This window comes from Artemia franciscana, unplaced genomic scaffold (genome assembly GCF_032884065.1).
Source record: "Artemia franciscana unplaced genomic scaffold, ASM3288406v1 PGA_scaffold_32, whole genome shotgun sequence".
Classification (NCBI taxonomy): Eukaryota; Metazoa; Arthropoda; class Branchiopoda; order Anostraca; family Artemiidae; genus Artemia; species Artemia franciscana.
This window is the reverse complement of record NW_027062665.1, coordinates 1,137,688-1,154,825: the sequence shown is the minus strand read 5'-3', so window position 1 is coordinate 1,154,825 and position 17,138 is coordinate 1,137,688. Positions and strand designations below refer to the sequence as shown.

At 32.9% G+C, this 17,138-nt stretch overlaps 1 protein-coding gene across 1 annotated transcript in view; it reads left to right on the top strand.

The window, feature by feature from the left end:
• The window catches only part of LOC136041650 (RRP12-like protein), a 107,087-nt gene that overhangs the window by 50,456 nt on the left and 39,493 nt on the right, over window positions 1-17,138 (top strand). Inside the window, exons 10-13 of the mRNA XM_065726355.1 lie at window positions 3,484-3,648; window positions 6,325-6,452; window positions 9,709-9,841; window positions 12,696-12,844. Of these exons, the coding sequence (XP_065582427.1) occupies window positions 3,484-3,648; window positions 6,325-6,452; window positions 9,709-9,841; window positions 12,696-12,844 (575 nt within the window). The remainder of the gene's footprint in view (window positions 1-3,483; window positions 3,649-6,324; window positions 6,453-9,708; window positions 9,842-12,695; window positions 12,845-17,138) is intronic.

Below are 17,138 nucleotides of genomic sequence, written 5' to 3'. Positions count from 1 at the left end.
CGGGATTCTGAAATTCAAATTTCCGAATTTATAGTTCAGCTGCCTGAGTGAAGATTTAAGGCAAAATTTATTGAAGTTAGAAAACGTGGAAGCTTGTAATTGCAGCACTCGCTTTCTGTATAAAAAATCCACCAAAAGATACTGAAATGTAGACTTTTTTTCAATTATTAGTTAGGTTAAAAAAATAGCCCATGCTCAAATTTTCATGTAATACTTACAAACCAAAAATGAGCCACTTCCTGGTGCATATTAGCATGTTTGGGACGACTAAAAAAAAACAAAAAAAAAAAAAACAATACTTCATCTATTCATACACTTCCTTGGAGAAAAGAAAAGAATTTTTTATTTCTTCCCCATCCCCCGTTCCTATCAAACAATTAACAAGAACTCTAAAGTTAATATATTTACAAGGAACTCGTACTCAACAAATCATCTTCTTAGCACATACCGACGCTCACCCAATAAAACAAACGGACCAATTAGTCTTTTAGCAACTTACAAGCATATACTCATTCCGAAATTAGACGGTAATACTTGGCAACAATAGTGCTGATGCAGGATTTCCTAACCAAGCTCTTGCCATTTCAGTTTTCTGCTTCTGTAGTATGGCGCTCAAATTAAAGATTTAATTTAATTAAATCCTAATTGACATTAATAAATTTATTAACATTTATTAATTTATTATATTAATTAACATTTAATTAAATCTGTATTAAACATTTAATTTGTAAATCTTGGCTTTTTTCTCTTATCAAATAGTATGGCTCGGACATTGCCACGTGCTTAAAGGTTATAGGATTTTCTGACCAAGCTCTTGCCATTTCAGTTTTCTGCTTCTGTAGTATGGTGCTAAAATCGAAGAAAAAATATTTAATTCGTAAATATTGGCTTTTTTCTTTTATCAAAAAGTCTGACTAGATTATGGCTCGGATATATTATGGCTATATTATGTCTTACCACAGTCACTTGCTTAAAGGCTCAGATCAAATTGTTCACGGTAACGAACCGTGGATCGAGTGACTAATAGTGACCGAAACTCTAAAGGAATTTGTTAAAAATGTATGCATCAAAACAACTATCTTGTATGACAATTCCAAATCCGTAAAGTCCACCAAAAGTTACGATCCTGAGCAAATTGGCTGGTTTTAGACAAAGGGGAAATTCTGTCTCTAGAAACCAAGTAATCGTAATTCTACGTTAAAAATTTATGTCTATTGCAAGAAATGCTACGTGTATGCCCACTGGATGGTACAGGGAAAGTTAATAAAGGCTGTAAAATCTCATGTTGTTTTCAAACAGTTCGTGGTAACGAACTCTTGTAAGGAGCGACCTGGCTCAATAGTAACCTAAACTCTAAAAAATGGAATTTTGATATCAATAGCTACATCAAAAGAATCACATTTTAATGCTGATTTTAAATATATAAGTTTAATCAATTTTGCTGTTTTTCAGTTATTCAGTTTTTTACTGTTTTTAAAAGTAGAGTTAAGAGAAAGAGTCAAACTTTAGCGTAAAGAGCGGGGCGTTGATGAGGAAGCAGACCCTTTCATATACGAAGTAATTTCTGTCTGTTTTAAGTTTTAATGTCGCTCTTTACTTTCCGTTAAAAAAAACTTGTTTTTTTTTTATTTAATTGTCTAAGAGCTCAGTACCCCTATCATTTGGTCACTTGAGTTTAGCCGAAGTCATAGCGTAGTGACATGGGATGGTAAAAAATCCAAGATTTGTGATTGATGTGTGCTATTTCTGTATTTCAGCACAAAGCTTCTAGTACAGAAACGAATAATTCAAATGGCAAAATTCGATTTGAAAATTTCAGAAGAATTATAATTTTTATAAAAGTATTGTCTACTAATACTCTGTCGTTGTGTTGTCTGCCAGATAGATCATACGAATGGGAAAACTAGCACCCGATACTTCTATTGTTTTTAGTTTCCAAAAATTGTTCGTTAAATCTTCGCTCCGATTGGTCAGTCATTGAGATTTAACGTTGAAAATTGTTCAGTTTAATACGTTATGAACCGCGTACATCATTGACTGGGTTTTAGATAATTTGCGTTTGTTTTAGGTTACTTCTTATTTTCATTCAAAAATAACTATTTCTTTTTTTAAATAAATTTCTATATGTTTCTAATAAAACATCGTTTTAGAGGTTTGTTTTGTTTACTTGGGCTGCTCTTTACTGATAGTCTCTAACTGTTTATCCAGGGCTCTCTTAAATGCCTTGGATGTTGTTAGCCCACCCCTAAACCCCCTCCTCTTAAATTCGAGTTTAATATTTGTATAACAAGACTTCGAAATGATAATTATCCCTTCAAACATGCAACCCTTAAAATATTTCTTGGAGGCTGCGGTCTGAAATAACTTAATTGGATTTTATATCAATCATTTTCATTTTGTTCAAGTCGGTTTGTTTGTACTAAATCTGGTTTACAAGAGATGCTCCCCCTCTGTCCCTTCTATGTGGGTAAGTGTATGAATGTAATTGTTATACTTGAACTATTTCTAAAACACCTGGGAGCTGCCACATCGCACCATCCATATTACATGCTTAATACAAAAAAAACAACAACTAAGAATGCAGGGAGATTAGGGGGGTGAATTTGTCACAGACCCTCCTCCCCTCCCCCTCTACATTTTTTTGAGTGCTTGTTGAAAGTTAAGGCCTGAAAATGGACTTTTTGTGGCTGAGAGACCGTTTTCACGGTATAGACCTTTTTTATGAGCCGAGAAACCGTTTTACTGGTGTGTCAAAACGTATCGTAATTTACCAATTTGTTTTGATTTTAGCCTCTTGCACATTAGGCCAACTGTTATTTCTGACAAATAGTAAGTAGAAAAAATGGTAACAATGTGAATAAGGAGTAATACTGACAAATGGTAAGTGGGAAAATGGCTACTTACAGGGAAACGGCTTCTTGACCCTATTGTACTTCCTAGCTGAAGGGCCATGAAACGGAGGTCAGCACCGCCTGTAGGGACTGTAAAGTCCAGTGTTGTATTTTTTTTCTCGTTTTTACAAGGAAAAGCAGCAGTTATTGTGACTTCGTGTTTTCAAGAGGAAAAAAAGTGTAGCCAACAGTTTTCTCTTTTTACGCTACATGTTTTAAATACTATATTTAAATTCCTCAGTGTTTTTATTGAAGTCTTGTATTTTCAAATGTTTTATCCTTAAGCTCCATTTTCATTGGGTATTTTAGGGGCAAAATGTCAAATGAATTAGCCAATTGAGAACTTTGTTTTCCTGTGCTTTGTTGAAAAATTAGTTTTCTTGTATTGTTATTGGCTAACAAGCAATTCGTCTGTAAATTGCTGAAAACTGTTGAAAACAGTAGTATTTCACTACAACAGTAGTGAAAACTACTGTTGAAACTACTACTGAAAACAGTATCTGTATTTGGCCATTACGGTGCTTTCTTGTTGTTGTTTTTAGAGGCCAAGAGACCTTTTCACCACCGTAACTCATTTCTTGCGTGATTATAGGCTGTTGGTCAAATTCATCCAGAGTCTTTGACAAGTTTGCTGCAGTCTTTAGCTGACTTGAGAGCTTCTCCTCACTTCAGTCACCCGGCGGAGTGTGACTATGCCTTTGGAAGAGCTGTCCGTGTTTTGGGACCTAAAGTGGTTCTAGATGCAGTACCCTTGCAGGTTATTCTATTATTATTCTTTTCCAGTGAGACTGTAAATTGGTAAAATATACCTTTGCGCGTAGAAAGATTTTTAGGAAGGCGTGTGGAAATGTATGAAAATATGGATATTGAGGCTTTTTTTGTATAAAGCATTAACCTTTAGAAATTTGTTTAATCTTTTTCAATAAAAATCATTGAAAACTATATATATATCCATTTCAATAGTCTCTGAAGGTAGTAAAACTATATATTATCGGAGAGCATCCTTGTATTTTTGTTTTTTTTTTTTATGTACCAAAAATACTTAATATTTTTAAACTTATTTGTGTAGGGTTACACCACACATCCTAATATGTTGTAATAGTTGTTAAACCCATTTTACAATTGAATACGTAGCTCAATGCTTGATTAAACGAGGTTTAGATAGATTAAGCCAGACAAGGTGACATGGATTGGAGTTGCTAAAATTTCAGGTCCATCTCAAGGCATGCATAGTCTCATTCTCTGGAGTCCGAGCATCCAAGTCTGATTTTAATTAGACTTTAGTGAACCCGGAAGTATTATCTTCATCCCTCGTCGCTCGGTTTTGTTCCAGAATATTTTACAACACCTCCATGAGATTGATCCAAAGATCCAAGTTCTACTTGAAAATTAAAGAAAAATAGACCTAAAAGCAGACTTTTTGTTTTTTTATACCTTCCCCTAAGGGTCAGACTTATATTTGCCTAACAATGTAGACATCCTGGCACTATGCACATCAGTAGAGATAGGAGGATCAACAAGAATTCGTTTTAGAAAAGAAGTTTATGTTTCAAGAAGCAGGCTTTTTGGCCCAGTTCTATGTTTATTCATGGGGAAGATGGATCTCAGAATCCTGAGACGAGAAATTCCCTCTACCCAAGAGATTCCCTCTACCCAAATTTTTCGAGTCAAGCTTAAAAACAAGTATAACAACAAAAAAATGTAATAAGTTCGTTTAAAAAAAAAATAGATGTAGAAGTCAACATGTCAAACAGATTAAAGAGAATTAAAACTAATAAGATTAGTATAGGGATTAAACCGGTTATTAAAAACACTAAGAGGGGACAATGAAGGAAACGGTACAAATAGCAAGGAAGAGGGAAACTATTGTATTTTGTTTGTTTTTTTGGGGGAGGGGTGTAGGGGACAAAGGTTTTTAATGATTTAAATAAAGAAGACTTGGAAGTCTAGAGATCTGAAAAAGACTGTAATAGTGAAGCATTTTTGTTGGTTAGATGGGCAACACGGGAATGTCTACCTAAAATCTACGTCCAAAAGTATTCTAAGTATTCAATTACTTCCTTCTTGGGTTGTAGAGAAATATGTGAAGTTTGGATATAAGTTGAGAAAAAAAAATTATAGGAGATCTCTTAGTCTCACTAACCGTCACCTCCTAATATCTAAAGCTGTTAAATCATTAAAAATGGTCATCAGATTAGTCTTTTCTTCAACCAAAGGGTTTAGTCTGAGTGCTAAGGCAGTTAGTAAATGTTCAGAAAATTGAAGATATCCTCGGGCTGCTGTTAAAATACAGTTTAAACCATATTTCAATTCAATCATATATATTTAAACAAAAACAATTAACTACTGTACATAATCTGCCAGGAAAGTACGTAAAGTGCTTGGCTAGGACAGAAACTTAAATAAAGAATAATTAAAGAATCAACAAACATAAACAAAGAATCAACTGGATTTATAAAAAAAAGAAAAAAAGGGGGGACGAAGAGAAAGAAAAGTAAAAGACCGGAAAGAAGAGGACCGCACGATATTCAAATCTAAACAGTATTTCTACAATGACCCTTCACAGCTCGCTTGAAGGTAATAAGGTTATTTGAGTTCTGGATTTCCAAGGGATTAAATTCCAAATAGCTGGAAGAAGCTCTTTTTGTTGACGGTGTCTCGTGGACAATGTCACATGAATTTCGCGTTTCGTAAGTATCCAAATCTTGATTTAAAGTGAATAGATTTTCAAATGATGATGGAAGGAGGTGGTTAAAATATTTAAAACAAAAAGTTGCAATCTGAAAATCCCTAGTCTTTGACACACCAAATATTTTAGTAAGTTTAAAATGGAAATGAAAGTGGGCCTAATTTAATAGGCTGCTGAAAATATCTAAACATTCTGACAGTTCAACCCATTAATTATATGGCCAATATTGAGAATTACAATTTCAAACTGAATAGTGTCTTCGTTAACAGTGTAGACAAAATACACAGTTTAATGTTTAAGTTCAATTGACTTTTGGTTCAAGTTATTGCCGCTTCATTTAGTTTAATTAAGTTTTTAACTGAATTTAATTAATAGAGTGCGTAGAATCGTGATCGTATATCAGAGAAATAACCGTTTGGACGTTTCATTGACAATAGATTGTGTAGATTGATAACAATATGTCTGTTTTTTTTTTCTCCCGAAGGGTAATCGAGTCTTTCGGGTGAATAAACGATTGTATGTTTGCTTATACCGTATAATATTATTTGTTGAGTTTTCGAATAAATCTATCTATCAATGCGTGTTGTATCGACCGATATTATTACAAATACCATGGTTAAATTCAGCTGACAATAATATCATTGTCAGTGACATTTGATAGTCATTAGTATATAGGCATTACCCCAGTACCTGTATACCCAACCATAGCATTAAAAGTAGTGAGTAACCTATTTATTTTCACAGATTACGGGAAAAGAGGAATCGTATGAATTTCCCAGAAGTTGGTTGTTGCCTGTGCTCAGAGAAAATGTTGGCTATACAGAGTTGGCATATTTCCAAAAAACCCTTCTCCCAATTGCTGAAACCTGCAGGTATTCAATTTCTTCTTTAGTTGCGGTTTTCTGCTTCTTAAAAGGTTAATTTTAACAAGGGTAGTTAAAGCCAAGAAGGTAAAAAAGAAAAGAATGTTTAGTATTGAAGGCCTTTACACGCTTTCAAATGGTGTTTCCGTCGGGAGATTATCTTATTTGAAATCATAATACTTGAAAAGCCTAAAATCTAGAAAAACCATAATGTTTGATTACTCAAAACTCTACTCAGTAACACACTTTACAAATTAAGTTTCCATTTTAAATCCTATTCTTTCATTATTATCTCTTCTCTCTTTTTTTTGTATGAATAATATACCTGAACACTATCCATTAAGTATTGGCATACGTAATTATTTGTTGTGGGGGGGGGGGCAACCGTCCAGCTGGGGGCAAGATTGACTTGGTCGGTCAATCATCTTACATTCACTTTGGATATGACGGGGAGCAAACACTTTCAAGGATGGTACTGCCCCTTTCCTCGAGCTTCAACCATTAGAAAGGTGAACTGTCAGCTCCACATTTCGGTCCTCACTGACACGGCTGACAACAGCTTTTGTTGACACAGAATTGAGAGACTGTAAGTGATTAGCGATGCGGGTCAATAGTAACCAAAACTCTAAGAAAGCCTTGGCAACAATGGATACATGAAAAGAACTGAATTTGGATGCTTATTCAAAATGTATAATTTTCATCAAATTCAATGTTATCCATCAGAAGTTACAAGTCTGGAAAAATTCGTTCAATTTCTTAAAAGGGGGAAACACCCCCAAAATATTAGGTGATTTTAGTGAATATCACACCATCATATTTGGCATATTAGAGTACACCCTACTGTAGAGATTTTAAGTTCCTATATACAAAAACATTAGAATTTTGCATTTTTTGCCAGAAGCAAGATAACGGATGCGTGTTTTTTTTTCTTTCAGTGGTGATCCATCGAACCAGTGATCCTATAAGTACGGGAGAGGGCTCATTTCATTGGAAATCAAAAGTTCTGGTGCCTTTTTTAAGTGGCAAAATAATATTGGAGGGAAGCTAGCCCCCCTCCCATGCCTTTTTTTTCTAAAGTCATCTGATAAAATTTTGAAATAGCCAATTCAGCCTTGTCGAAAGATCAATTAACTATGGCTTTGAAGATGACTTGACCCTCATAGCCTCCGGGGGCTGTGAGGGTCAAGCTGTGAACTTTGCCGATTGTTTAATTATTTTTTTAAGGGGGAGGGGCTCACATGGGAGGATCTTTTCAAGGAGGAATTTTTCATGTAGGGGGAGCTGGATTTCCTTGCATTATTTAAAAAACGATCAGAGGTTAAATAAAAATAAGTTTTTTCAACTGAAAGAAAGGAGCAATATTAAAAATTAAAACGAACAGAAATTATTACGTATATGAGTGCGGTTTTCCCCTTTTCAATTCCTCGCTATATACGCTAATGGTTTTTTTAAGAACTTTTAAAAAAGCTTATTATTTCTAATTAAACGGTCGTCGTGTTTCAGGAGTCATTTTTAAATAATTAGAACAAAAAGTGAAACTTTAGCGTAAAGAGCGAGTTATTGAGGAGGGGGCAACACCCTGTAATAATTTCTTCGCAATACGTTTCTGGATTCCACCGTAACACGTAATAATTTCTGTTCGTTTTGAGTTTTAATATGAGCCTTACTTCGCGTTAAAAAAAATTATTTAATGCACAGAAAAGGCTAATAGTGCTGCAACCAGATTGGTCACATCTGGTTGCATAAAGGGCTAATTGTGCTGCAACCAGATTGGTCACATCTGGTTGCATAAAGGGCTAATTGTGCTGCAACCAGATTGGTCACATCTGGTTGCATAAAGGGCTAATTGTGCTGCAACCAGATTGGTCACATCTGGTTGCATAAAGGGCTAATTGTGCTGCAACCAGATTGGTCACATCTGGTTGTATAAAGGGCTAATAGTGCTGCAACCAGATTGGTCACCAGCAAAAAAAAGCGCTTGTATAGACCTGAAAAGGATAAAAGCTAATATAAATTTATTTTGTTGCCTTATGTTTTTTTAGATATGAGATGAGATGTCAAATCATTTGCTGATGGATAATTATTATTTTTTTTTTGCATTTATAAGACAAAAGAATTAAACGTAAAGATCTATAGGGTCTTATCGCCCTCCAAGTACATTTAAGCTTTTTCACTTAAAGATTAACTTCAATTTAATCGAAGAGACAGATCATCTCTCGTCAAACCATTCATACCAGCCTCAAATCAAAAGGCTAATGATTATGCTACCTTCGCATGGTCAGTATACCACGGCCCTTTAATTCATCAGTGGGCAGGCTCGACCTCCTGATATTCTGCCTCAAGGTGTAAAGCTAGAAAACACAAAACTCAAGGAAGGAAAAACAATTTTGGAACGGGGGAATTTAGACAGTAAGCTCATTTTGCTTTCAAAAACGAGCTAAAAGTGGATCCATGGTAGTGCTAACACAGTTAACACTGTGCTTAACCAATAACGACCCCAAACACCAGTTAGATGTGTCGAAAATTGAAATTTCTAATTAGAAAAAAAACATGAATTAGTTCTGTTGATAAAAAGTTCCTAATAGTGGCAGAAAACTCTATAAACTAAAACAATTCCGATATAACTTACGTCTGGTGTTGCTCTGCACTTTAGCACACAGAAAAAAAGTATATCTCCTTTATGTCTATGGAAACCTTGTCCTTCATTGATATTACCACTTTATCACAGTCTTCATGTTGCCACCACAAGAGATGCTTTCCTGCCACTGAAAGGTAGATGTTTCATCTGAATGGTAAGGCATTAATGTAAGGGCTATTAGAGAAATAGTAAGGGCATAATGTAAGGGCAATACGGAAAGAATGGTAAGGGCATTAGAGGAAAGGTTTTTGAGGACCAAATTTTATGTTTAAGGGCGCATTTCTTGGGAAACACGTACATAGCATCAGCTCTTCCGTTCTCAAGTGTTTCGAGTGGACTGTTATTGAGTGGCTATGATTATATGACTGCCAACTTAAATTTTTCTAAAAATACCCCTTTTGAACAGTTTTTATTCGATCAGATAGCTCTCACAAATTATAAGTGTCATACTAGAAGTGCAATTGAGTAATGACCCATGAGTAAGCACTCTTGCTTCATTTATATCTGGTAGAAATAGATTCGAATGTACATGAGAGAGAGGGGGAGTAGGGTTAGCGTCGATTCAGGCCTTCCTGTAGAGTACTTAGGGTGTTGAATTTATTTTTATTTTGATTAATTTTTTTGCAGAATTCGATCGAAACTATGTGAAAAACTGAAGGATCAAGTAGGAGTCAGAGCCTATGATTTAATTCAAAGGCAAATATGGTCGACTCTCCCTGGTTTCTGTAATTCACCTACCGATGCAGCTGAAAGTTTTCAGGTCAGTTTAGTTTTAATTACGATGGCCTTCGTAGGAAAATTTGTAGCTACAAAAATTACTTAATTATGCGCCACTATTAGTGGCAATCAGATAATGAACAGAGGTATAGAGGAAAGCTCATAATGCATCCCAAATGTATGAAGAAGCAGCCACCAAATGACCTTAGCATCTAGTTATTTTTAATATAAGTTGTGTGGTAGTTTTCAAAATGAAACCACCAACTTGAAGTACTTATCACGCAGCAAATGGTACTGTTCTGAGGGAATATTACCTTACACCTCGCAGAGTCAGGAGGGGCGTACAGGGCATACACGAAGTCTCGCCAGACATCTTGAAGCTGAACTACAGCCCTGACGTCCCACTGCGGTTGAAGAAACAGCTCGGCTCTTTCCAGATCCTGGTCGTACTGCCGTCGTAAGGTATTTCTTGGTTGCCCTTTTGCCTCTTCCTTCGGGGCGCCACTCTTATACTGTACTTGGGAGTCGATCTTGTTTCACACGAAGGACATTGCCAAGGTGCGCCCATCTCTTGTGGTTCAGGAGGTCAGTAACTAATGGCTGACCAGTTCGCCAGTGAACTTCTAAAAGACAATATTGCGTAAAATAAGGAACTTCATTGACCTTGTATACGTTCTCAGCCAAGGCAGTCACATCCCTTCAAAGGACTTTTAGCTGGAACCTTGCAGGACTAGCTGACTAAAGCTCCATTGAGAAAGTCATTTTAAGCTGACTTGTGTATGTTAATATTTTACCTAGACTCATTCATTATTGTAGACTGTAGTGAAAGTATAAAAAATGAGCCCTTGGGCTACAGTAAATTTTGAGTTTAGAATATTGCTTGATGTTGTGAGTTAGACTTTTCTTCCAAGCCATGTTATCTTGGAATAAAAGATAAGGTTATCGATTTTAGTCTGTGGGACACTTAGAACTTATTTTATATTGTTACCTGTTATTTAGAACCCATCGTGGTGGTTTTCAATCACTGTCTGTCACAGTGATGTCACTGCAAAATCGGCAAAAAAAAATTTCGGCAAATTATTTACGGTACTTATATGATATACCCCTTCATCTCAAGAAGTGAAGTTTGGTTAATCCTAATAAAATATACCTAAGTGCGATAAAAATGTAATACTTTAAATAATTTTAGACTATATATTTGCTCATTATGGGGGAGGATGAAATACAGCGAGTCTGTTTGCATAATGTGTTAGCTACAATTATTCTGATATTATGAAGTAAGAGTTGTATTCTGACTTCACACTGTCCAAATACTTTACTCCCAAACCCTCCGCCTAATGTACAAATGTATAGCCAAAATTGTACATTTCCCGTCTATTCTGTCAATTCTCTTTGTCTTTTCTTGTGCTAAGTTGAAAGAAGCTAGCGAAAGAAACCGGTTTACAGTGCGTCAATGCATAAACAACTTGAGATATAGGAGGCATATCATGCAGGTGCCTTATTTTTTTTTCTGAAAAAACCGGTCTCGCCCGATTTTTTCAGCGAAAACTTGTAATGAAGGGAGCTGGGGCTGACAAGAAGATTCTATCTATACTGACTGCTAGTTAAGTTTGTAACGTCAGATGCAACAAAAGAGTACCGAGCAAACCAAATGCGAATATACTAACTTCAAAGTGGGCCAGAAGATCAAAATCGCTGCCTAAAACTTCAAAGAGCAAAGAAAAACATGACTGTAATCCAAGCTCACTATACTACTGGGAAAAAAAAGATCTTCTATGCGTGAATCGCCATATCAGTTGCTGGCTCTCTTTTACGGAGACAAGTAGCAAAGATTTGGCCCAACTATGCCACAGTGGTGATCGATCCTGGGGCCTCATATTGCCAAGCACAGCATCCATTCATTGTGCCTGGACAGGGTTGGTACGTGAACCAACCCTTTAGATCGATTATTGCACTGGTATGGGAAAGAATCATTGAGAGGGTTAAATACTGTCTCTGCATTGTTTCAAAAACTCAATGGGGGTTTTATAGTTGGTAATCTGGTGTATTCAGAGAATTCAGTTGAAACTTATTTTGTTTTCTATTATTAGGATTGAATAGTTTTTGTTTCAAAAACTGAATGGAGATTTTATAGTTAGTAATTTGGTGCTTTCAGAGAATTCAGTGCATTCAGTTGAAACTTATTTTGTTTTCTATTATTAGGATTGAATAGTTTTTGTTTCAAAAACTGAATGGAGATTTTATAGTTAGTAATTTGGTGCTTTCAGGGAATTCAGTGCATTCAGTTGAAACTTATTTTGTTTTCTATTATTAGGATTGGATAGTTTTTGTTTCAAAAACTGAAAGGAGATTTTATAATTGGTAATTTGATGCATTCAGGCAATTGAGTACATTCACTTGAAACTTATTTTGTTTTCTATTATTAGGAATGAATAGTTTTTATTTCAAAAACTGAATGGAGATTGTATAATTGGTAATTTGGTGCATTCAGGGAGTTGAGTGCATTCAGTTGAAACTTATTTTGTTTTTCTATTATTAGGATTGAATAGTTTTTGTTTCAAAAACTGAAGAAATATTTTATAGTTGGTAATTTGGTGCTTTCTGGGAATTCAGTTGAAACTTATTCTGTTTTCTATTATTAGGATTGAATAGTTTTTGTTTCAAAAACCGAATGGAGATTTTATAATTGGTAATTTGGTGCATTCAGGGAATTCAGCGCATTCAGTTGAAACTTATCTTGTTTTCTATTATTAGGGAACAGTTTTTGTTTCGAAAACTGAATGACGATTCTATAGTTGGCAATTTGGTGCATTCAGTTGAAAATTATTTTGTTTTCTATTATTAAGATTTAGTAGTTTTTTTAGGGTAATTTTTTATTAGTTTGCATTTTTTTTTAGCATTTAGCCCCTGTTATTGGCAACACAATGGTGGAAAGGCCAGAATTTCGTCTTGATTGTATGACTTCTTTAAGAAATCTAGTATCAAGTTGTAAGAAGCCCATAGATGTAGCTGAAGTAGCACGATTTGCGCCAAACTATTTACCCAGGTAAGACTATTGTTAACTTCGCCATTAATTGCAATATTCAATTGAAATTTATAAAATAATTAAATGTCTAAATCAAGCCGAGTGCTAGAGATATACGGGAGCCAGGGATCGATCTCTGCTGCAGAAACCTGCCCCAGGGCCCGCAATTTCATTGTGGTGATAAGATTATGCACACGTATCCCCATCATAGTCCAAACAAGAAGAAGAAGAAGATAAATAAAAAACAGAAAATTTAAATAGAAAAGAAGTATAATTTTGAGAGGAGCTACTGGAGTTCGTCATAGCTTAAGAACATTCGCACGACAAGAGAACATGGATCTAGCCATTTTGTTCATCATAGTTGAAAGGTCCGATAACTATGCCTTTGGGTATAACTTAACACCCCCCCCACAGTCCCAGGGGAAAGGTCTTTAAGTTGTAAAATTTAACCATTGTTTACGTATAGTATTTGTTATTGGCATGCATGCATACATTTTCGGATGGGGGATATTAATTGCAATATTCAAAGGAAATTTATAAAATAATAAAATGCCTGAACCAATCCGAGTGCTAGAGATATCGCTTTTGTATGAGTTTATTGTTTTTGGCACCACTATAAAAAAAAATAAATAAAAACCACCCTGTATTGATTTTGTATTTAAACAATAATTTCAGCAAATCTCCGAAAATAGGCTTTAACTTTATTGGCTAACATCTATGACGTATTTCCTTAAGCCAATTACCTTATTTGTCTCTTCTAGAGAGGCAATTAACCCCGCCTTTTTACAACCAGATTGGTTTTAAAAACGTTTGTGTGAAATTTTTAAGCCATTAAAAATAGCCAAATTGATTCTTAAAATTTTTAAGTAACCCTCTGCTTCTTCCTGGCCTGAATACCTAGTTTGCCATTTCGTACACATAATTTGCTCTGGTCAAGTTTTTTAGCCACACTTTTTATTAGCTGTAATATTTTTTTGAAGTGAGACCATCATTTATTAAAAAAAAAAGTTGTAGTTTTTGCTAGTATAGTTCTAACATGATTCGTCTTTAACGACAGAGTGCATTTAGTCGTTATAAATTAACCTCAATAGAGATAGATGGCGTGGTTTAGACTTATTGAATAGATATTCCGAACTCCGTTCTCAGGCCGCCCCACATCCAACACGGGTTGTGAAAAGTATAATTTTGAGTACCCATATTCGAGTCTCAGAATTCGTGTTCAACCATGTTAACTGGCATGTCCTAACTTTAAAAAATCTGTGTCCAATACGCTAGGAACACGAAATATGAAAACGCTTTAAAACTGCTGGTTTTTAATATTGTGAAACAATTTGGACGAGCCTGCTTGAAACCCACTCTGAACTCGATCCCTGACAACACAACTTTATCTTTGTGTTTTGTATTTTGGTGTTTAATAGTAGTTGGATCCTATTGTCAATTGGGATTATTAAGAAACAAGTGTGATTGATTTGTACTGTTAAATTGATCAAATCTAGATTAAAATACGGACTGCTCAAAGTTCATTCCAACAAAGCCCCACTGAAAAATTTTGGGCTTGAGATAAGTTCGATACGTTTTTTTTTTTTTTTTTTTTTTTTTTTTTTTTTTTTTTTTTTTTTTTTTTTTTTTTTTTTGATATTTTGGTTCTAATTTGAATCAATTTGGATGAAGTTTGGGATGTTTCGGGATGCAAATTTAAGGTTTGCACACTCCTGCATCTATATACGTGTCGCCTATTTTGGGAATTAATTTAAAAAAATTCTCCGTAAAACGAGTTTTTCAACGAAAAGTAAAGAGCTCCATTAAGCCAAGAATCAGCAGAAATAAAGTCAAATAATTTTTAAGTGCAAAACTACCACAAATCACCATCAATAAATAAATGAAACTCAGAAAGAACAGAAAGAAATAAATGACTGTGGATTGACTTTATTTCTGCTCATTCTTGGCTTAATAGAGATCTTTACTTTTCTTTGAAAAACTCGTTTTGCGGAAAAAGTTTTTTAGACTAATTCCTGTTCGTTTTTATTGATGTAATCTTTTTCATGGAACAAATAATATTTTACATCTTTTCAGCTTTTTTTTATAAGAATCCGTAGAAGAGGTTGCTATTTGCATGTTGGAGAAACTTTTTTTTAACAATTTTTGATCCTGTTGTAAGCAGTATTTTTTAATTCAATTTTAAATTAACATTTTTTTTAATTTAGCTTCTGAAGTTGACCTGAAAAATAAAACTTAATGTTATTTCCAAACGATTCTACCTATGCTCTTTGACAACCTGTATATACTAATACTCTTTTTATTTATTAAAATTGTTCGAGCAGAAGTAGTAATAGTATATCCCCTAAAGTTTCAACTTAATTGCCTCAGTCGTCCTCAATATATTGCTGAGGTGTCTTATTGGCAGCCATAAACACAATACCTTTTGATTTATCTTAAGGCAACATTTAGTTTTAAAGCATAATGGGCCAATTATATAATTGTGGAAGGTTGACATGCCTATATATATATATATATATATATATATATATATATATATATATATATATATATATATATATATATATATATATATATATATATATATATATATATATATATATATATATATATATATATATATATATATATATATATATATATATATATATATATATATATATATATATATATATAAATATATATATATATATATATATATATATATATATATATATATATATATATATATATATATATATATATATATATATATATATATATATATATATATATATATATATATATATATATATATATATATATATATATATATATATATATATATATATATATATATATATATATATATATATATATATATATATATATATATATATATATATATATATATATATATATATATATATATATATATATATATATATATATATATATATATATATATATATATATATATATATATATATATATATATATATATATATATATATATATATATATATATATATATATATATATATATATATATATATATATATATATATATATATATATATATATATATATATATATATATATATATATATATATATATATATATATATATATATATATATATATATATATATATATATAACGAAAAGAGAAATCATCAATGCAACAGCAAACACATTAAAAAAAAAAAAAAAAAAAAGAGATAGAAGGAGAAACGGAAAACTGTTTTCCTAAATTAGTGATTAATACACACCAGCATTTGAATGAGGCCTTAACCCTACTCATCCATACAACCACATAGGTCAAACAGCATAGTCATACACAATCATCCATAAAGAATAATCCATGGACAGGCAGTCATGTCATCAATAAGTATATGTCGTCATTTACCAAACAATAAAGACAAATAATTCAAAGGCAACAACCCAACACAAGGGCTCATCAAGAGAATACACTTGCCTGTAGGGTTTCGTCACTTTAAATTCTCTACCCAGTCAAGTGTTGTGTCTACCACAGAATATCTATGACATCCCCGTGTCAGGTATCACCCCCAAAATACATGCCTATGAAAAAAAAAACAGCAAATGTAGAACAACTTAGTAACACCAAAACAAACTTATCCTGTTAATATAATCCTCTTTTTAACAACAATAGGTAAACTAAATGTGATAAATTTTACCAAATCACAAATATTAACACTTTGCAAAAAACCTGAATGAACTAAACAATTATAGAATTCATCTTTACCATGTGGCTATTTTAAAAAAAAAAATCCGCTCTATTAGAAACACAATTCAAAATAAATGGCGCTGCATCATCTTTTCGCGAACCTCCGAAGTTAGCCGAAAATTTCCTTAAGTATATCCAGATAATTCTTTTGGTATTTATTTAAAAGTTCGTTATAATGAAAACTAAATTTTTTAAATTGCCAAGTTAATTTATTTGCAAAAAAACCTCTTAATATCAATTTTTGGCTTAAGATTTTACATCTATTTTTAAAATCAATATAATTACTACAAATCCTTGCATAACGAAGTAACTGTGAGAAAAACGCCGAATATGTGATATTTGAGTGTATATTACATTCAGGGAATGGGAAACTAATCAATTCGAAATCATCCGTTTTATTATATATTTTAAAACTTAATTTATTATTATCAGAAATATTAATATTTAAATCTTAATATTTAAATCTATACATATATATATATATATATATATATATATATATATATATATATATATATATATATATATATATATATATATATATATATATATATATATATATATATATATATATATATATATATATATATAT